Source organism: Typopeltis vanoorti, chromosome 3 (genome assembly GCF_054136105.1).
Source record: "Typopeltis vanoorti isolate ZY-2024b chromosome 3, IOZ_Tvanoo_1.0, whole genome shotgun sequence".
Classification (NCBI taxonomy): domain Eukaryota; kingdom Metazoa; phylum Arthropoda; class Arachnida; order Uropygi; family Thelyphonidae; genus Typopeltis; species Typopeltis vanoorti.
Window position 1 is genome coordinate 152,389,604 of NC_143551.1, and position 22,608 is coordinate 152,412,211.

Sequence of the window (22,608 nt, forward strand, 5' to 3'; positions counted from 1 at the left end):
GAAAAACTTTGTGATTATTCCTTTTTAGTTATGTTAGTGACGTGGTATGAAATACTTCACAGAATTAACATAGTTAGCAAATCAATGCAAACAAAAAGTATGGATTTAAAAACGGTTATAAATTTATTAAAATCATGCACAGAATTCATTAGACAATAACGTACACTAGAATTTGAAAATGCTTTGACTCAAGTTGAGTAATTAGCAAAGCTTTTAGGAACGGAGCCAATATTTACTGAAAAAAGAATAATTCATAGGAAGAAATTATTTACTTATGAATCTGAAGACATTGTTGATGAGGGAACAAAGTTTAGAATAACGATATTCAAGATCATTTTGGACACGATATTAACATCTCTTGAAGAAAGATTTGAACAAATAAAAACATACGAGTGAAATTGGAGTTTTCTTTTTAACATAACTAAAATAGGCAATTTAAATGAATTAAAAAAAACAATGTATGGATTTGCATTCAATTCTTCATCATGAAAATAATAGTGACATTGACGGGAATGAGCTCTTTGAAGAAATTAAATCTCTAAGCAGTTTAGCTGGATAACTGAGAGGAGACCCCCACAGAGCCTTTAAAGGAATGCCGAGCACCGACCAGGGCTTCTGACCTAATGTCCAATCCTCACCTTCTCGTAGTGCACCCTGTTGGGTATCTACCTGGATACTGAACGAACGTGGATGGGCTGGCAATTTGGGACGTAGCGGACCAAATTGTATTCTTATTGGCTTAAATCAATATACAAAATAATGGTACAACATGACAAAATTTCATGCTGGCTGGGGCGTCGCCCGGTTAAACAAGGCGCCCCGTTATTTTCGCCAGGGAACCAGGGCAAACAGCGAAAAGTCAGCTACTGGAACTAATCTGAAAACACACCCCAACTCAACATCACCAGAGTTAAAGATCGGTACTATCAACATAAGAAGCCTGAATGGCAAAGAAATGGAGCTAGCTGAGGAATTAGATAAGTACCAAATCGACATATTAGGGGTGACTGAAACAAAAAAGACAAAACCTGGTGAGATCTTTCTGAGCAATAAATACAAAATGTTATATTCAGGCAATGACAATCAAGGAAAAGAAGGAGCAGGCATAGTATTCAACAGAAAATAGGAGGCTAATCTTCTTGAATGGCAGGCAGTCTCGAATAGAGTGATGTGGGCTAATATCAGAATGGGGAATTGGACAATGAGACTTATTTGTGCCTATGGTCCCACAGAAGGTTCTACTAAGGTAGAAGTGAAGGAATGTTTTGAGGCTTTAGAAAAAGCAACTGACACAATGAAAAAGGAAAAGTTGGTCCTTGTTGGGGATCTAAATAGCAGAGTAGGAAATGATTGTCAGACATACAAAAATATTTTGGGAAAATTTGGAGAAAAGAGCAAAGCTAATAATAATGGCAAATACCTGTTGGATTTCTGCTCGGGACATGGACTAGTTATTACGAACACCATGTTCCAACATAAAATGTGTACAAATTCACATGGAGAGAAGAGCCAAGGAATAAGAAAAGTCTCATTGAGTATGTTATTGTTGATAGTGATATTTTCTCCCTGGTGCAGGACACCAGAGTGTACAGAGGATTTGAAATCAGAAGTGACCACTATTTAGTCTTGAGCAGGATAAAATTGAATTTCATATTGAAAAAATAGCATGTAAGAAAGTTTTAAAGCGAATAAAAGTTGAGCAGCTCTCAGAAGACTAAAACACATAAAGATTATTGAAGAAAAAATGAAAGAGTTTGAGAACAGGAACCAAACCTTGGAGATTCATTGGCAAGCCTTGAAGAAAACCTTGATTGATTCAGCCAGAGAGGCATGTGGTGAGGTAGACTGCAAGAATAGAAAAATCAGAACTCCATGGTGGACACAGGAAGTTAAAGAGGCAATGAAGGAAAAGAATAAAGCATATCAAAAGTTCCTGTCAAATAAGTCAGCTTTTTCTCTTAAAGAATACAGAGACAAATGTAAGAAAGTGAAACACTGTGTATAATTAGCTAAACAAAAGTCATGGGAGGACTTTGGCAAGAGCATAGAAAATAAACATCAAGAAGGTGGTAAGATATTCTGGAGGTTGTTGAAGAAGCTTAGAAATAGAGGAATGAGTTTGCTAAATTTAGATTTTGCTAAATGCTGTAAAAGGAGTTAGAGATAATAAAGGTGACATGAAAACAGGAGAAAAAGATAACCTTGAAGTATGGACTAATTACTTTGAAAATTTGCTAAATGAAACAAGCAGTGATGACAGCACAGTGGTAAAAAAACACTGACCAGGCATGCAGTAAGGAATACATATCAATACTTGAAGTAGAAAAGCCACCAAAGACTTGAAATGTGGAAAGGCAGCAGGAGTAGATGATATTCGACCAGAAATGTTGAAGTATGATGGAATAAGTCTTACAGTGGCTGCACTGCATAGTTCAGAAAGCCTGGATAGAGGGACGAACTCCCGATGATTGGAGTAGAGCTCTAATAGTACCCATATATAAAAAGGGAAATAAAACTAAATGGAGAATTACATAGGTATTTCCCTACTGAGTGTTCTTTGGCAAGTTCTATGCAAGTATACTTGAGAAACGGTTGAGAAGAATTGTGGAAGAAAAGCTTGGTGAAGAACAAGCTGAATTCAGGCCAAATAGAGGCTGTCAGGATCAGATCTTCACTTTACAACAAATAGTTGAGAAAGCATGGGAATATAACAAAGATCTGTATTTAAGTTTTGTCGATCTAGGAAAGGCATATGACAAGGTGCCAAGAGAGAGAGAGAAGCTATTCAATACGTTACAGTTATATGGTGTCAATGGGGCATTATATCAAGCAATACTTACTCTTTATTTGAGTTTGTAAGTCAGCAGTTAGAATTGAAGGAAGTATAGTCAGATGGTTTAATGTTAAATCTGGTGTGAGACAAGGATGCACATTATCCCCTCTGTTATTCATTATCTATATGAATCACATTATGAAGGAAAGTGGTATTAAACATGATATCAAAATTGGAGATGTTAATGTCAGCTCTTTGCTTTATGCAGACGATGTTATACTTCTAAATAAATCCGCTACAAGTTTGCAAGGTTCCCTGATTAAATTGAATAACTGTTGTAATAGATATGGTATGAGGGTCAGCATTAAAAAGACAAAGACAATGAAAATAAGTAGAATTGTCGAAAATGTCAACTGTGTTTTGAACGGGGAACCTGTGGAACAAGTAAAACTTTTTAGCTACTTAGGCACGATTTTTAGTGAAGATGGTAAATTAAATATGGAAATAGACAACGGAATCAACAGAGCTGGTATGATAGGAAGTCAATTGAATAAATTCATATGGAATAAGAGAAATTAGTCGGAACACTAAATTAGCTGTATACAAGACAGTGTTCAAATCAGTTTTAACTTGTGGATCTGAGAGCTGGATCAGAAGTAAAACCCTTGACCAAAGACTAGAGACCACAGATATGAGAGACCTGAGAAAGATTAGGTGTGAGCAGATGGCATCAATGGCAAAATCATATTAAAAACGAGGATATTAGGAAAGAACTTGACATTGTCAGCCTCCAGGAATGCGTTAGCAGAGCTAATCTCAGGTGGTATGGTCACTTAAACAGAATGGACGAGGAAAGATTAGCAAAACAAGTGTTCTCTGCCAGGTTGGCAGGAAAACGACCCAGAGGAAGACCAAGATATAGGTGGATTGATACAGTAAAAAGTGCCTTAGACGATAGAAATATAAGATCTGATAATGTTAGAGTCTTGACAAGTAACAGACTGATTTGGAGGAAAATTGTAGATAGGAAGTTAGTAATGACGTAAATTTTTCATCTAGTACTACCATATCCTGTACACCCCTTGAGGGTACATGTCAGGAATTTGATGATGATGACTGTTTACTTCCGGAAAACATCACAATTTTTAAAAGCAAATAATTTGCAGAATATAATTCCAAATACGTGGGTTGCATTAAGAATTCTGCTGACGATTCCTATTACAGTAGCAACAGCTGAGAGAAGTTTCAGCAAATTGAAACTTATCAAAACATATTTGCGATCAACAATGGGGAGTGAGAGATTTAAATTCTTTAGCCTTACTATCAATTGAAAATGCAGTTGTTCAGAAAATAGACATTAGTGAAAAAAAAAAAAAAAACTTTTTGTAGATTTAAAATCAAGAAAAATATATGTGTAAATTATAATTGATAAAATCAAAAGTTTAATTTTGATTTTATCAATTATAACTTATTTGATTTAGTAATTTTTTTTTTGTATGTACTATTTTATTTTTTTGTTAGTGAATAGAAATGATAAGTAGAAATCTTGAAGTTATGAAATTATTAATCATTTGAGAAAACCTATACCTACTTACAATCAGGAAGTATTAAATATTAAAAAAAAAAAACCTTGGGGCGCCAAAGAAAGAGTTTGCCCAGAGCACAAAATTGTCTTAGTTCGGCCATGATTCTAAATAGGAGAGACAGCTAATCTGCAAACAGATGATGGACGACAAAGTTCATTACATAAAAAAAAAATATCATTCACTTTGGATGGGAGCTTGCTTTAAAGAGGAGGATCCTTTGCATTTATTTATGGAGTCATTTAAACCAACAGTTCCTAACCTAAAAAATCTTTTACATGATTCTATTTCTGATAGCAATATTTTTGTAAACATATTGCAATAATTAAATCTAATGATAAAAAAATAATTTTTAATAAAAAATAATAATATATATTGAGCAGCTAATGTATTAGGCATGTCTGCATTATCTATGGAATCCATCGCTATCACATACCTGTTAAAGGCTATATTATTATTATTTTTACAGCTATTTTGTCTGCTTTTGTTTAGGAGTGCCCCTTTTTTAATGTCATTGGTTTTTTACTCAAGAATTCTTGGGGCATTGCAGATATATTTTAGATACAAATATATATGTAGCATGGTAGAAGACAATTTGCACACACCTTTTCTATTATGTTTGCTTGTCTTCTTTCTGCAGTGTGCACACTTCTGCTGTTTTGGTGTTGAAAGGGGAGTGGGGGGGGGGGAAGGCTTAGGCAATGTGGAAGAATTAATTTGTAAAAAAAAAAACCTTTTTTTTTATATAATATATACATATTATTTTTAAGGGTGGGCAGAGCGCTTTTTTTTTGTAGGGTGGGAAAAAGATGAAAAAGGGGTTGAAAATAGAAACTGTTTTTTAGAGGAAGTGGAAGGGTTTATGGGAAAAGGTGGCTGGGGAGAGGGTTGATGGGGTGCGAGCCATTTCGACTGTGTAAAAAAGGGCATTCCTAAACAAAAGCAGGCAAAATAGCCATAAAAATAAGTTTTTAAGAGGAGCAACATGGGAGTTTACCCAGAAATAATACCTATATATTATTATTATTACCCCAAAACCCCATGGAGTCAAAGACTCATCTAGGTAGTCCTTTTATCATACACACAGCTCATCATACTGCACCTTAAACACACTCAAATTCTCTGCAGACACCACACTCTCAGGAAAGGCATTCCAATCATTTACAACTCTGCATACAAAAACTTGTTTCTCAACTCCCCTGCTCACAGTCTCCTTATACAGCTTCCAGGGATGCCCCCTGGTTTTCCCCTGATCTCCCACTGTTTTCTGTAAAACCTCTCCAACACTGATCCTATAATAACAACCCCTTAGTAACTTGTAGGTCTCTATCATGTCTCCTATCCACTAGACTCTGTAAATTGCATCTTCTCAACCTTTCCTCATATTTGACATTCCAGAGGTCAGAAACTACCTTAGTCAGTCGCCTCTGGACCCTTTCCAACATCTCTTCGTCCTTCTGAAAACTAGGTGACCAAATCTTGGCACATTAGTCTATGTGTGGCCTAATCAAAGCCCTCTACAATGGAACAAGAATCTCCCTACTTCTATAAGTCAGTGTCCTCTGCATCATTCCCAGAAGTCATTGTGTTGTCCTCACAATTTTGGCAATCATCATCATCAGTTGCAACAGTCTTGGGACTGGTAGCTCAGCAGCAATTTCCTCCATTCTGCTCTGTCATTGGCTTTCTTTGACTTGGTCAACAAAGCTTTTCCTTGGTCTGCCTGTTCTTCTTTTCCCCTCTATTTTGCCTTCAGTTATTCTTTACACAAGTCCATCATGCCGAAGTATACGTCCATACCACCTATCCCTTCTAATTTTGATCGATCTAATTAGACTTCCTGTTTTGCTTACCTCTCTCAGAACTTGTTTGATTTTTTTTTTCCTATCCATTTTATTTTGTTCATGCGGTGCCATCACCACATTTCAAAAGCTTCCAATCTTCTTGCACCTTCTCTGCCTAGAATCCAGGTTTCACATCCATACAGTGATGCTCCATATCGATCTCTTTATGAATTTTTTTTTTTTCAATTGTAGGTTGAGATTTCCTGTTAAAATGCTTTTCATCTTAGAGAATTGGGCTTTTGAATTGTTTATTCTTGATCTTATATCTTCTCTTGTTCTGCCATTTTCTGTTATTAGGCTTCCTAAGTATTTAAAGCTTTTTACTTGTATTGATAGAGGTTTGCCTGTAACAAGGATTTCAGTCTTATCTTTGTTGATTTTCATTTTATATTTTTTGAGGTTATTATTTAGTAATTCTAGTATTATTTTTAATGTTCTTCTCTTTTCTGCTTCTGTCATCATCAAATCTCATACACATGATTTGCTCACCATTCATCTTTATGCTGCTATTTATTTTATCTTGAGTTTCCTGAATGGCATTTTGAATATATAAATTAAATAAAAGTATACATCTTACTCTTGATTTTGGCAATGTGTCCCCAAAATTTCAGATCTCTTATTTCCTCCACCTCCAATAATATATCCCCACCAAACATAAATTCTACATCGCATCTTTGTTTCCCAAATTTTAAAACCTTACATTTTGCAACACTGAACTCGCATCCCCATTCCTGTGCCCATTCACTCAATTTATTCAAGTCTTCTGTAAGGCCACAACATCTTCTCTACTCTTCATAGTTCATCCCAACTTTGTATCATCTGCAAACAACTGAATATCTCCATCCAAATCTTTGCCAATATCATTACCATACAAGTTAAACAGTAATGGTCCTAAAACAGACCCCCGAAGTACACCACTAATGACTTTCTTGTTGGAAGTTTTTTCACTTGGTTATACTATAAATTGAAGATATCAAGAAATTATATACTTAGTTTACTCCTTTATCCAAATGTAAACAAACAAGTTTGCACCTGAACTATTTTCAGCACTATGACAACTCATATAAAGAAGCTAATGACTTCACCTCTGGGTCTGGCTCCCACTGATGAGACCCCAATAAAGGTTGAAACCAGTCTGGATATTGGCCCTTCCCATTCTTATATAGTGCCTGGTCTCTGAGGAGAACCAACCAGTTCGAAACAGCTGTCAGGGCAGGTTTTTTTAATGCCCATATGGCTCAGTTGGTAGAGCATTAGGCTTTTAACCTAAGGGTCTGGGGTTCAAGCTTCCTTTTGCCAGTCTGTTGGCTGAGTGGTTAGCGTATCCAGTCTCCAGCTGGTTGTTGGAAGTTTTTTCACTTGGTTATACTATAAATTGAAGATATCAAGAAATTATATACTTAGTTTACTCCTTTATCCAAATGTAAACAAACAAGTTTGCACCTGAACTATTTTCAGCACTATGACAACTCATATAAAGAAGCTAATGACTTCACCTCTGGGTCTGGCTCCCACTGATGAGACCCCAATAAAGGTTGAAACCAGTCTGGATATTGGCCCTTCCCATTCTTATATAGTGCCTGGTCTCTGAGGAGAACCAACCAGTTCGAAACAGCTGTCAGGGCAGGTTTTTTTAATGCCCATATGGCTCAGTTGGTAGAGCATTAGGCTTTTAACCTAAGGGTCTGGGGTTCAAGCTTCCTTTTGCCAGTCTGTTGGCTGAGTGGTTAGCGTATCCAGTCTCCAGCCAAAAGGCCGTGGGTTTGAATCTCTCCATGGGCATGAATGTTTGTGATTGTCTTTGAAAATACTAGTGGTGGTCAGCAGTAGATGGTGTTGGTGTAGATGAAGTGGTCTGCTGTAATTGGTGGACTGAGTGATGGAGACAGAGGTTTGTGGAGTGGGTGCCCTCCCTTGATGAGTCTTTGGACTCCCTGAGGTGTCATGTAATAATAATTATCATGGAGTCGCAAGCTTCATCATGGGAAGTCAACACAAAGTTTGTCATACTACTCCTTAAACTCATCCACTGTTTGCACCTTCGCCACCCTCTCACGAAATGAATTCCATGCTCCTACCACTCTCCATGCAAAAAGTGTTCTTCTGACTCTTTTACTCACCAGCTTCTTTTGCAACAACCAGGGATGGCCCCCTGTCCTTGCTGCTTTACCTCATTCTACCATGTGAAAAATCTCCTCAATGTTAATATGATAATAACCTTTCAACCAGCTCAAATGTCTCAATCATATCCCCCCCTTTGCTTTCTCTCCATGAAACTCTGCAGTCTGCAAGCCTTCAGTCTATCCTTATAACAACGTTATACAGTCCTGATATCATTTTTTTTAATTGTCTCTGAGCACAGAAATCCCAACGTGGTCTCATTAAAGCTTTCTGAAAGTCATGAAAGAGTTATTACATTGCTTTCAGCACCAATATTTCTAATAAATCAATAAGAATGAAAGAGGAATCAAATGTACTCTAAATCAACTGAAGAAATTAAGAATATCTGAAAATATCTATAAACTTGAAACACACGGGATGAATTAAATGAGAAATAAGCATAAGAATAAGATAAATGTTTAAGCATCATCATCAAATTTGTGATGTATTCTCAGCAGAGGCAGATACAACATCATGATAGCATTACTTGGAAATTATACAGGTTGAAACCGGTCTGGGTAGTGGCCCTTCCCATAATGCATAGCATTATACATGTCTGCAAGGATGTGCTTTGCATTATGGGATACTAAAGCAAGTGATATAAAGTCATTAGCTTCTTTATACGAGTTGCCCCAGTCCTCAAAATAGTTCAGGTACAAACTTGTTTGCTTACACTTGGATAAAGGATTAAACCAAGCATTTCTCGGTATCTTTAATTTACTAGTGACTTTCCTCTTCCGGAATACTGCTCCCCCATACACAACTTGCTGATACCTATCAGATAGCCAGTCTCCAATGCACTAATCTAATATCCAACCATACCTGCTCTAGTTTGACTACCAACTTATCATGTGATAATCTATCAAAAGCCTTTGCAAAATCTAAGTATATTACTGTATATCCCTCTCCTCTGTCCAAGGAAGCTGTCACCTTATTGTAATAAGTGAGCAGATTACTAAAACATGACCTCCCTTTAGCAAATCCATGCTGTCCATCAAAGATAATACCACTCTTGTCAACCCAACAACTTAACCACAACACCTGACACACAGATAGGCCTATAACTGGATGCTTGAGTTCTATCACAACCCTTATGAAGCAGCACAATTTTGCCTCCTTCCACTCCTTTGGAACTTAACCCAGTGCAAGACTCATATTAAAAAAATATGGCAAGGCAGATGTCAACTCTTTGGCATATTCCTTCAGAATACGTAGTGATATATTATCAAGCCCCACAGCCTTATTAACATCAAGTTTGCTCAACTCCTCATACACCTCTTGCTTATGTTAAACGTCGTTGTTTTCTCTCTATTTCTTAACTTATATACTTCTTTAACCTCTATTATCTTTTCTTATGTGTAGCCTAACTAGATTCTACCTAGGGATATTTCCTTTTCAGATACTGGCAAATTTATATTTATACTGCACCAGCCAGTATCCTATAACAGGAATTTATTCAAGTTCAGGGAAATATTCCTAGATTCATTGGCATTCACTCTAACATACACTTAAATAGATATCGGTACTATTGCAGTCGTGACCAATGATCTATTACCTAAACATATATATTTAAAATTTCTCCCGCTGCAGTTCTAATTTCATAAGTAGAAATTTGATATCTCGAATTCAGGCATGACTCAGCCATATGCAATAAAACAAGTTTATTGGAACTAAATGACAATTACAACTAAACTGAATCAAAATGCTAAAACTTCTAAATCTCTAGCTAAGTTAAAATCTCATGCTAAGATAGTTAATCAATTCTAAATTAATCAAATGCACTCAGATAGATCAAAATGTTAATCACACAAAACAATAGAAAGCAATGACAATATTACACTAAATTAAGATCCTCTCATGCATGCTATTCATAAAGACATATTACACAACTTGTTGCTATCTCAGTTAAGGTTATCTACTAAACAAAATACACTTATTACCTCAGTCACATACAATTAGATTCGTTCCTGACAATTCCTTGTCCAACAGAATTTGCTGTCCCAAAAATACGAAATCTTATCAAAGTTCTCTAAGGACTGTCCACATAACTTAATCAAACACAAATTTCTATCTTCTATGACTTCCGTAACAAATAACAAAGATCTCTACATTACCCAGTTCTTTCCGAAGGTCTATTAACTACAACGTGTTGTTCTGGCCATCCTTCGATCGGCTATCTCAGCGCCTGGCTTTTGGCTACGTCGTCTTTTCTACTGTTGCCAGACTTGAACTATTTTCTTCCGCGACTGAGGGCTATCTCAGTTCCTTTCCGATGGGACATCCAACGACTGGCATGATTCTGCATAAGCTGATGATTCGCGTACGGCTCAGCGTGGTATTTTCTTCAGCATAATCAGGAAAACGGCACGCTGTCCGACATCATAGAACCCTGGTTTGTCCTTTCTCCGACCACTGGTCAAGAATCCTCGAGATGAAATCCGGAACAAAACGAAAAAGCCCTGCAATATGGCGTGTATTGCCTTATATTCTGTGTTCTAGCGCCCTCTGTTTGCTGTATCCTTTTTTTTTGCACGACCCTCAGTTTTAATGCCCTTAAGATGATCCTTACTCTCCCTATTGCTGTTAGGTGCTGTCTTTGAGGAAAGCGCGTTTACGTTTTCCATGTAGGCTGTAGCCTCCGGCGTTACGACCGATACGTGCGTTTCAGACACGACTTTTGCACTGTTATTCATTACCTGTCTGGTGACTTACGTTATTTGAGATAGCTTAATAGGACACAAATTTAAGCTAATATTTCTTTTACATAGAATCATTAATCTGACATAATTCTCTAATTTTAGTTTTCCGTTTGACTACAAATATATTTCTAATACATTACACATATTATACACATTCTCATATACAACAAACAAGATCTTATTACTTTCTGCTGGTGTGCAGGTATTATCTTAAATAAGTAAAATTTTCATGTTAGATTCGGAATGAATAACTTCTTAGAAAATCCTCCATTCAGGATCTAACACTTACAGTCAGTCACTCTTCCCCATCATCAAATGCTCTCAATCTCTCCATGAAGTCACATTCACAAGAACAAAAGATCCTCATGAACTGCTCATTAAGTATCTCCACTATATCTTCCACAACAGTTGTCCTTATACCATTTTCTCCAATCAATGTCATCCTTCCATAATCATTCTTTTTTTTTACAGGCTACATACTGGCCAAAAATAACTTTTTGGCTATATACTTTTTGGCTTCATTAGCTAACTGCTGTTCATACCTCACTTTTGCTACCCTTACCAACCAAGTTACTCACCTTGCCTGATCTTTGTAATCCTCATGTATCACATGCTTAATCTCTTCATTCATCCATTTCACACCTACCTTATTTTAACCTTCTGACCCTTTGAAAATATTTAGACACTGCTTCTATTAGATAGTTCTTGAATATTCCCCAAACTGCATTGATCTAAAAATACAAAATTAATGACGGAAAATCTCGCGTAAAAAGATTTTTTTAAAAAGGTATTTTTGTTGCCTTTCGACCAGTCAGAAAAATCTCCACCTTTCTCATTTCTCCTAAGGACAAGCTTCCACATCTTAATTATCCAGGTGTCTACCAGATTCCTTGCTCTTGTGGATTATCTTATTTCAGACAAACAGGAATATCTGCCTCTAATCCACTAGAAGAACACTAGTCTTATATTCAGTACCTTAAACCTCAACAGTCTGGACTTGCTGAACATGCCATCTTAACCAGACATAGAGTTCATTGGAAAAAGACAGGAGTCCTTCACAAAAGTCAGTTCCTCATAGAACAGCTTTATAAAGAAACATGTGAAACTTTACTCCACTCTCCTAACTTAAACAGATCCTATGGTTTACGTCTATCCCCTTCTTTATGGGAGAAAGTACTTTACAAATCAGCCAATCTTTCCTATCTTTTTATTGTGTATATATATATATATATATATATATATATATATATGTTTTTTTTTTTTTTTTTTTTAGGAAATTTTATTGACCTTTTTAATTATCTTACACTAGCTACTTAGGTGGTGCTTTTTGGAATTGTCAGTTATTGTTTAATTTGAGCTTAACATGTACTGAAGATGTCTGCGACACACAGGCGAAAATTATACTATTAAAAAAATCTTTTTACGTGAGATTTTCCGTCATTAATTTTGTATTTATATGTCTACTCACGGTATTCCCTTACTAAGAGTTACTGCATTGATCTTTTTTCCAGCTAACTCCTCATTCCATGCTACACCTGCAAGCTGTCTCCTGAACTCTTCTTAACCACCACCACCCTTGTAGTTCCACATATACCCTTTCCTCACAGAGGTCCTCACAATGCTGGCAACTACCCAGGTAACCACTTCATAGTCACTCTCATCAATTGGAAGGTGATTGGACACCTCATTCATAATTACATCCTCTGATGAGATGATCAAATCCAAGACCCCTCAATCCTTGTGTGCTCTCTGTAACATACTGTCTGAGGTAGTTGTCCCTCAAAAACTCATTTTCTTTAGTTCCAGTTGCTATCTCATCATCCCAGTCTATATTGTCCATAATGATCACCTTTTTCTTATTTGCTTTGCAAATTTAATTATACATTTCATAGTCACTATCATCCACATTACCAGGTCTATAACAACATCCAACAAAGTATTTCATTCTATTTACCTCTATCTCACACCATACTGCCTCAAAACCACTGGCACTATTTCCCCTTTTGCATCTCTTCTTTGTATAGACTCTTTCTCTATCATCAATAGCGCTCCCCCCCCCTTACCTTTTTACCCTTTCCATCCACACAAAACACATCATATCCTACCATCTCGATTCCGGTCAGGATGCCGTCCTAATCCAACCACGTCTCACTTATTCTAACAATTTTTGGGTGAACAGACTCAATTAATGCAACCATTTCATTTGCCTTGTTTCTAACACTTCTAGCATTTGTATACAAACACAGAAGCTCATTCCTGGATCTATAGCCAGTTCCACTGACACCACTCATTCAATGTGATTTCTCCATGCTCAACTCAAGCCATTTCCATTTCTCCTTATTCATCTTAGAACCCTCTTCAAATCCAACTGTTTCCTCTTGATCCCGGGTCATCCCCCTTCATTCCCATCCTCTTGGAGCATCCGCCTTTCTCATGCTGTGTTCCCCTGTCCACCCTGAGTCTTCCCATTTCCCTGTCCATCTTGCACACCTGTTCTCTCATTCTCTATACTCATGCTGCTCACTTCTTCATTCGTAACCACCTCTTCAATCTCTCCTGTCTTACTCTTCCGCTCTTTCATATTGCTTCCCACTTGATCAGATTCATTCTCTGTACTCACTTCTCTACCTTCCAGCAGTCTCTCCAAGTGACTCACACCAAACCACTCAAATGTAGTCCATCACTCTTATACAGTTCACTTTGTCCTTCAAACTCATTCCACACACATTAACAAACTGCACTCCTTTCTCCTCACACATTTCCACTAACATATCATTCATAATCCTTGCTCTCTACCTCATCTCACCACTGTGAGATGAGGTGGAGAGCCTCATGTTTCATACCTAGGAAACACACACATACCACCTTTCCTATCACACTATTCTCTTTAATCAGTTTAAGCAACCTCCTGATATCCAATCTGATGTGTTCTTTGTTTGCAGTCAAGTCATTTGTACTATTACAACTACCAACGTTTTTGCTCGCTTACTTCTCATATCCAATGTCTCAATCACTCTACTCATTCTACCTCCAGTAAAACAGACCTTGTGCATCCTCTCATCCAGCACACGTTTAATAATTGAATCACCATACAACATCACTCACGGGTCTTTCATTACCTCTTTTATACCAACATTATTTGTTTTCATCATTTTCATTCTCCTAAACATTTCTCGAATTTTCTTAACTTCATTCTGCATCCATTTCATATCTTGCCTCATCCTAACCAACTTACCTTTCGAATCTTGTGTCACATTTTCGCTGTCATTCATTCTTTCGAATTTTCGAACTTTCAAACCCTGCATTCACTTTCGTTCTCATTCATACTTTCGAACCTTGCATCAAACTTTCACTCTCATTCATTCATTCTTTCGAATTTTTGAGCTTTTGAACCTTATGTCACACTTTCATTCATTCTCTCAATTTCATTGCCTTCTGCCACATTCGCATCACTTTCGTCTTACTTACTATTGGTTGTGTTTTTCAGATCACTCGTTCTCTTTTTCAAACCTTTTTAACATTGCTTTGCTGCTCTTTTACACCGTCCTTCTCTATCAGATGACCACTCATTCTCCTTGCGGCATTCTCGCTACTAACACTTTCAGTCTTCAACATATTAGCACTCATCAAGTCCGCATTCAACTTACACTTCACACACACATCCTCCTTCCATCTGCCTTAAATATCCACAATTTAGCTATGTAATCAAACCAGTACATATAACACACCTCACATTTCATGAAATGACTGAAGTCAAAGTTAAATTCCTGCATGGACAAAGCCATTGCTACTATCTTTCCTTTGCTGGTTACTATGCTAAGCTCTAATATCAACAAATTTGTAAAGAAATTTAAACAAAATATCCTACACACTAATAACATTACAAGGACCTTTATAGCAACTCTTACTTATGAACACACACTTATATACTATTAATTATTTCAAAAAACTTATCTGAAACGGGAGCCCTCTTTACCCACTGCTCCTTCTTTCACAACACAAGCGACATGTGTAAAAAAATTACTGGCAGGAGTGGGATACTTCAGGCAATTTAGAATGGATATGGATAACTCAATTCAAAATGAACCTATTCATTTCTAATGACAATTACTAACTGGTTAAATATAATTCAACTGCATTCATTAAAAAAAAACACTATCGAGCTGATCACTTCTTGAAGAAATGGGGATGGATATGATACTGGTTAAGTGCATAAGAGGGTGGCCACTGGACAGATATTAAAAGTGGTATATGGAAGGGCAGAATCGAGGCAAAAACAGGTGACTAGTGGTGTGCTGCAAGGTTCAGTGCAGCTATTTAATTTGTACATAAATGATATAGGAAATAACCTGAAAGGAAATATTCAGTTGTTTGCCGATGATGCAAAATTAGGTAGAATAATAGTTAATCAAGGTGATGTGGAGAGCTTGCAGGACGATTTAAATATGTTGTCAGTATGGGCAAAAGTTAATGGGTGTCAGGTTAATGTCAAGAAATGTAAAGTTATGCATTTTGGGATTTTTAATCTTAATATTTCTCTGATGTATTTGCATATTCCGGAATCGTTGCTGTAGAGAACAAAGATGGACTTTTTCAAACCGTTTCAAACATCCAGTAAGAGATACTGAAGTTATAGCGCCAGGAAATAGATGAAGCTACAGATTTAGGGTTAGTGGTAAACAGACAGTTGAAGTGTAGAGGACATATTGCTAAGGTAGCCCATAAGATTACTTGGCTATTGAAGAACACATTAATAAGCAGAGATAAGGAAGTCGTTATTCCTCTTTATAAGGCCTTAATATGCCCACATCAGAATTACTGTGCTCAAGTCTGGTCCCCTTGGTTTCTAGGGGATGAGGAAGTGGTGGAGAGGGTTCAGAGGTGAGTGACCAAGATAGTGATTGGCCTGTGGAAAGTTCCCTATGAGGATAGACTGAAGGTGTGTGGATTGCATGAGTTGGTTGATAGGAGAAAAAGAGGGAATATATCCTATAAAACCCTTTAAGTTGCTTAAATGGTTTTATAGGATAGATGCAAGGGAAATGTTGCAGCACTTGGCTAGGGAAACCAGAACAAGGGATCATCCCTGGAAGTTGAATAAAGGTGCAGTTGGTAGGGGTGTGAGGACTACATTTTTTGCTTGGAAAGTTGTGAATGAGTGGAATGAGTTGCCAAAGTCAGTTGTCGTTACTTTGTATGTTAATGGGTTCAAGGAGAAGTATGACAGATTGTGTCTCTCACAATGAGTCTTCGGATTACATGGAGGTGACTGTATAATAATAATTATAATTAATTTGGCCTGTGTAACTAGAAATGGTCCAGTCAAAACCAAAATGATTCAATACATTTTGAGATCCTAAAGAAATTTTTTTATTAAATTCCATTTAGCCAGTGCAGAATTATTAATCAGTGCAAATGATTTTGAAATGATTATATAACTGATATATCAATAATGTTGCATATTAAAATACAGAACTAACTCAAAAATAATAATAATATAGAGGATTCATCAGAAATTTTACAAGTTATGTGATTTCTTGTCAATTTTAAGCAAAATGTATATTAACAATTAACAAATGTTAGCTTACTCATCATTCTTGATCATGTCTCCTTCAAAGGATTTTATACATATAACAAAATTTTCTGAATTACTCTATGTTGGAATTTTTAATTTCATTCAAGTAGAATTAGCATTAATGATATTAAGTATAAATATTTTAAGAAAAAAGAAAGTATTTATTTATTTATGTATTCACATTCACCTGCAGAAGAACTAGGAGGAGGAGGAGGAGGTGATGACTGCTCTCTGCTATCCTGATCTCCTGGACTAGGGCAGGATTGATCCTGAACTGAGGTAGAGCTTCCACTCCCTGGTGGTGGTGGCGAATTTTGGGTAGGAGAATTAGGATTAGAGGTACTCAAATCTGTTAAGAATAAAAATATATATATATTTTAAAAGCCTAGTTACTTTGCAATGATAGCCAAACTAAAAAAAAAAAAAAAATACTAACTTAGCCTAACACAAAAGGGATGATGGGATAGTATTTATATCTGTTTGTACACTACCTATTTATGTGCATTAGGACACAGATAAATGTACATAATACACCTTAATGACTTCAGCAATTCTGCAGAACAATTCCATAGAACACTGAGGATATCTGATCTGTATATGCTGTACAGATTTGACTCCATCCTAGACTTGCTTGATGGAATTTATAAGATTAGTGATTTGAGAAGCAAGGCAGGTTTTCTGTCATATACCACTCCCATTATGGAGTGGTAGTACAACTACTACTCCATTATGGAGTACTTTAGGTTGACACAGATGGGTTGCTATCCCTATCCTAAGAAGTTTATCAAATGCAGGTTTCACCTGATGTAAGTAATGAAACTAAACTAAACAGCCTAAGATCTTAATGAAGGATCAAAACATATGAATTATTTGAGACATTAGGAAAGATAGCAAATATAAAGAAAATAGGAGAACTGTCTCAGTTTTTCGCAGTTTTTGAAAAATATGGAGAAAAGTCAGGACTAATAATAATGGTAATAATTGTGTTTGAATTTGGCTTTGGGCATGAATTTATGATTATCAACACTACATACCAGTAAAAAAACATAAGCAGTTACCATGCTTAGTGATTGCATTTATTGATAGGGATATCTTCAAAAGTAGTCCAGGATTATTATTACGGGCAACTCCAAGGAGTCCTTAGCCTCATCGAAGGATAATAAGCCTTCGAGGGATATGAAATACAATCATTATGCAATTCAGAGATTAGAATAAAAATGGGTTGTATACAAAAAGAAGAAATAATTTATCTTTCAGATGTTATTGTTATCAAAGAAAATGTTGAATTTGGTTGGTTGGAATTATAGTGAAAGTAACTAGGGCCAGGCTAGTACATCATATCTTGTAATTGTGTATGTTTTACAGATGGTTTGCCTGTTTGGGAAGGCAGAGGCAGTTTTTCCTCCTGGAAAAATCCTGCCTCTACTATATGAGACTAGCTAACTCACTTTCACTCAAAAAGTACTTATGAAGGTTCTTCACATGCTAGACAAGATTCAAAGCAAGATATTTTCAAGTGAAGGGCCATTTTCATTCCAATGTCCTTGTAACTGTTTTAAACAGGCCCTTGAAGAACAGGTAAAACAGTTCAAAACCAAAACCTAAATCTTAGAGATTGAATGGTAAAATTGCATGAAGAAAACTTACAGAATCAGTCTAGGAAGTATGAGAAAACAAAGATAGAAAAATAATTTCAAATAAAGATACAAGAAGATAATGAGAATAAAAAATTCATATTAAAAAGTTTCTGAAAAGTAAATCAGATTTCCCTTATAGAAAATAAAGAAAATTTAGGAAAGGTGAGTTGTACATAACTACTACTACTTCTTCATGTAGCTTCCTCAGTGAGAGGGTGCAGCACCATGCTCTTCCAGTTCTCTCTGTTGGTGGCTTTCCTTTTTGTTTCTGCATAGCCATGTGATCCTGTCCATGATCTTATATCTTCAAGCCATGTCCTTCGTTTTTTGCCTCTTGATCCTTTTCCCATAATTTTTCCTTCTAAAACTGTTAGTATCCTCTGTCCTGCTGAACCTCTCAGTACATGTCCTGCCAATCTCATCTTTCTCTGGATCATTTCCTGTAATAAAGATCTCTGTGTTCTCATTCTCTGTAAGGACATCTGTATTTGTCACATGTTCTGTCCATGGGATTTTCAGAGCTCTCCTATAGCACCACATTTCAAAGGCCATTATCTGTTGTCTTACTCTCTTCTTGAATATCCAGGTCTCACTTCCATATGTGAAAATTGGCCACACTAATGTTCTTATCGTTCTTTACTTTGTCTCGATACTCACAGAAGTTCTGAGCAGATCTTTATTTTTCTAGAATGCATCTTCAGCTATGGCTGTTCTTATTTTTATTTCTTTATCTTGCTTTCCATCTGCAGTAAAGTAGGTGCCTAAATATTTGTATTCTGTTGTATGTTCAATTTTCATATTATTTATGAATATTTCTGGCTCGGATCTGCTATCTTTTGAGATTTTCATAAATTTGGTCTTTTTTGCATTTATATCTAATCCAAATTCTTTACCTTCTTCAATTAGTAGCTGCAGTAATCTGATTAATTTGTTTGTTTTCTGCTATTAGAATGGTATAATCAGCATATCTAAGATTGTCGTATTTTATACCATTGATTCTAATTCCTATTTTTTGTTTTTCAATATTTTTCGTCACTGTCTCACTACAGATATTAAATAGATTTGGTGAAAGGATACAACCTTGTCTAACTCCTCTTTTCATTTTCACTACAGAAGTCTCATCGTTAAACAGCTGCATTTTCTGTTTGGTGTAAATCATTTTTATAATCTTAAGTACATGATCTTCTATGCCTAATTTATCTAATATATTGAACATTTTATTATGTTTTATCCAGTCAAAAGCATTTTGAAAGTCTATGAAGCATATGTAAATGTTCATATTTCTTTCAAATTATCTTTCTATTAGTATTTTTAGTTCCAGGATAGCATTAATGGTTCCCATTCTTCTTCTGAAGCCTTTCTGTTGTTCACTCAATTCACCGCTTAAGGCTCTTTCAATTTGTTTGTTAACAATGATTAAAATAATTTTAGATGCATGGGATAAATGGGCTCACAGTTCTGTAATCCTCACAATTTTGTGCATTAGTTTTCTTTGGAATTGGTATGCAGATAGATGTTGTAAAAACTTCAGGTAATTGTATTGTTTTATAGATGTCCTGAATGGATTCCACTAAATAGTTATTATTATTGCCAGTCAAAGCTTTCAGCAGCTCAGCCAGAATATTATCACACCCAGGGGATTTATTATTAGAAGAGTCTTAATTATGTGTTCTACCTCCTTTCTTGTGGGTAGAGTAGTATCTGTTGTTACGTTTAACTTAAGGTGTTAATATACAAAGTTTCCGTGTTTTCTATGCTTCTGGGATAGTCGAGCTAGAAACCAACACTGGAGTCAGAAACATTGGCCTCTTAGAATATCCTTAAATGTTGGAGAACAGAATGTTATAAATCAACCTTTAATCGACAGAGAAAAAATCATTTTTCCAATCATTTTTAGATTTACAAGGCGACTGTTTCCAATACATATGTGAAAAATTTCCACGACTTAGTTATGAAAAAATTAAAGCCGGTGTATTTGATGGACCGCAAATTAGAACTTTAATGAGAGACCCAAATTTCATCAACTCTATGAATGAAATTGAGAAAGAGGCCTGGACTTCATTTACGATGGTTGCGAATAATTTTATTGGAAACAAAAAAGCGTGCAAGTACAAAGATCTAGTGGAAACAATGCTTGAAAATTTCCAGCGCCTAGGTTGCAACATGAGCATAAAGCATCATTTCCTATACAGTCATCTTGATAGATTTCCCGAGAATTTAGGTGCTGTAAGCGATGAACAAGGCGAAAGATTTCATCAAGACTTAAAAACTATGGAAGATCGGTACCAAGGAAGATAGGATTCTCACATGATGGCCGACTACTGTTGGAGTATTCAAAGGGATTGCCAAAACAGAACACACAGCAGAAATTGCTACAAACAAAAATTTATTCCCTGAAACTCATGTGTAAGTAAAATTGTTATTTTTTTATAAATATTCTTGTAATTTTTAATGAATATTGTTAAGTAGTTATGTATATAATTATTGGCCTCTCTGCATTCAAAGCGCCAGTACATGCCGTTGCAGGTTCTTATGCGTTTATTCGTTTACTAACAAGCGAGAGCAGTGAGCGCTCCGATTCTGATCTGTGCACCGCTTTGAATAATAGGCTATATCTTTGGAAATTTTTCGAATTTCTTGATAAAAAGTTAGGAACAGATTTTTAAAAGTACATACTTTCAGAAAATAATATTAAAAATATCGATTTTTTTGATCCTCTAAATAGTACTGCCTCCTTAAAACTATCAAAAACTTACAAATTAGCAAAAAGAAAATGCCATAGAGGAAAAACCTGATCTGATAGAGAAAAATGGGCTTGATATTTGAAATCAGCGCACCCAAATTAGTAAAAAACAAGTCTCATATAAAAGTCAGCAAAAACTGTGTAATTAATGTTTCCCAAATTTTGGGAAGTTTTATGCAGATTCAAAAAATAGTCTTTTTTTTTTTAATTTACTATAGTGGAGCATGGTGGTTTTTTTCTAGGAGATCCTGTGGGTTGTATCCAAAACATGGTCTGCAAAGCCAAATTGACCATAATTGTGATTGCAGATGCATGACTTATGTTTTTCTAACTAGATGGTTGTGATCTGCCTGTCTGTCTGAAGTAAGCCAGCTTACAGGAACAAGATACTCTATATACTCCAGGCACTGAGAGAGGAGGGAGCTGATCTTTGGTGGAACGGATAAGGGTAGTAAGTTTACAGTGGGGCTTAAAAGCTGTATGGAGGTTGTACTTTTTTAACACGTTCGCTGCCAACTACAAGTATACTCGTAGTTCGTATATGAGCTTTACAAGCCAACTATGAGTATACTCGTATGTTGATTTACTGACCTCCTATGCCAAACATGAGTTAACCCTTAGTATAATTACCTTAATTTGGACCCTTGGATTCTGAATAAAGCGGAGAGACATTTGGGGGCTTGGTAGAAGGGAAATAATTTCAACTAAAATATAGTATATCATATATGTGCCTCAGAAGCCAACTACGAATATACTCGTATGTCAATTACCAACCTCCTATGCCAAGCGCAAGCTAATCTGTAGTATAACACGTAATTTGTAAATCAATTTAAACCTGATAAAATCAATAAAAATAATACAATGAAATCAATAAAATAAAAAGCAATTTATTCAAATTACGAATGATACAGCACAATGGTGGTTTTTCCTGGCAAACAGGACAATAATAACGTGTTTCGCGTCATTGTTTGTTTCGTGTACATACTCGGCATGGCTTTGTCGGCGAATATTTTTTTCTGTAGGTGGTGAAATTTCCAAGTAATGAAGATCCCGAATCCCGAATATTCTATGCTGTAAGCTCCTCCATTCCAACAAAAACTGAGATAAATTGATCTCTAAATTTTAACCCAGTAATTGCATTTCCAGTAATTATATTATAAAATTTATGTGCATTTTGAATGTATATATCAAAAATGCGTATTGCCAATTTCTTTGGCAATCTAATTGTCTTTCGTAAGGGGTAATAGTAAGAAAGAATTTGATCAGAAAGATCGATGCCTGACATACCCAAATTATAGTCCCTAACGATATTTGGTTTTAATTGAATTTTACCATTCCGATTTTCTGCTTCAACCATTTCAAATTTGTGCATATTTGAAATGGAAAGAACGTCACTCTTATTCTTCCATTTGCGATGATGAATTCATTAAATTCATCATCACTCATATCAGCGTTAGCTTCTAATTCTTTATCAGTAAGTTTTGTTTTACTGGTCATGGCGAAACTGAAGGTTTTTAGGGACTAGACGCAATAAACACATTCGTCAGCGCATGTAATATATGGGTGGGGGTGATACGAGATTACTCGTAGTTGG

The 22,608-nt window shown here is 35.9% G+C and overlaps 1 protein-coding gene across 2 annotated transcripts in view; it reads right to left on the bottom strand.

Moving 5' to 3' along the window:
- Positions 1-22,608, bottom strand: part of LOC150108663 (nuclear factor 1 A-type-like) — a 299,832-nt gene that overhangs the window by 60,689 nt on the left and 216,535 nt on the right. For both annotated transcript variants that reach the window (XM_090416139.1, XM_090416138.1), the window contains exon 12: positions 16,822-16,983. In XM_090416139.1, the coding sequence (XP_090272265.1) occupies positions 16,822-16,983 (162 nt within the window). The remainder of the gene's footprint in view (positions 1-16,821; positions 16,984-22,608) is intronic.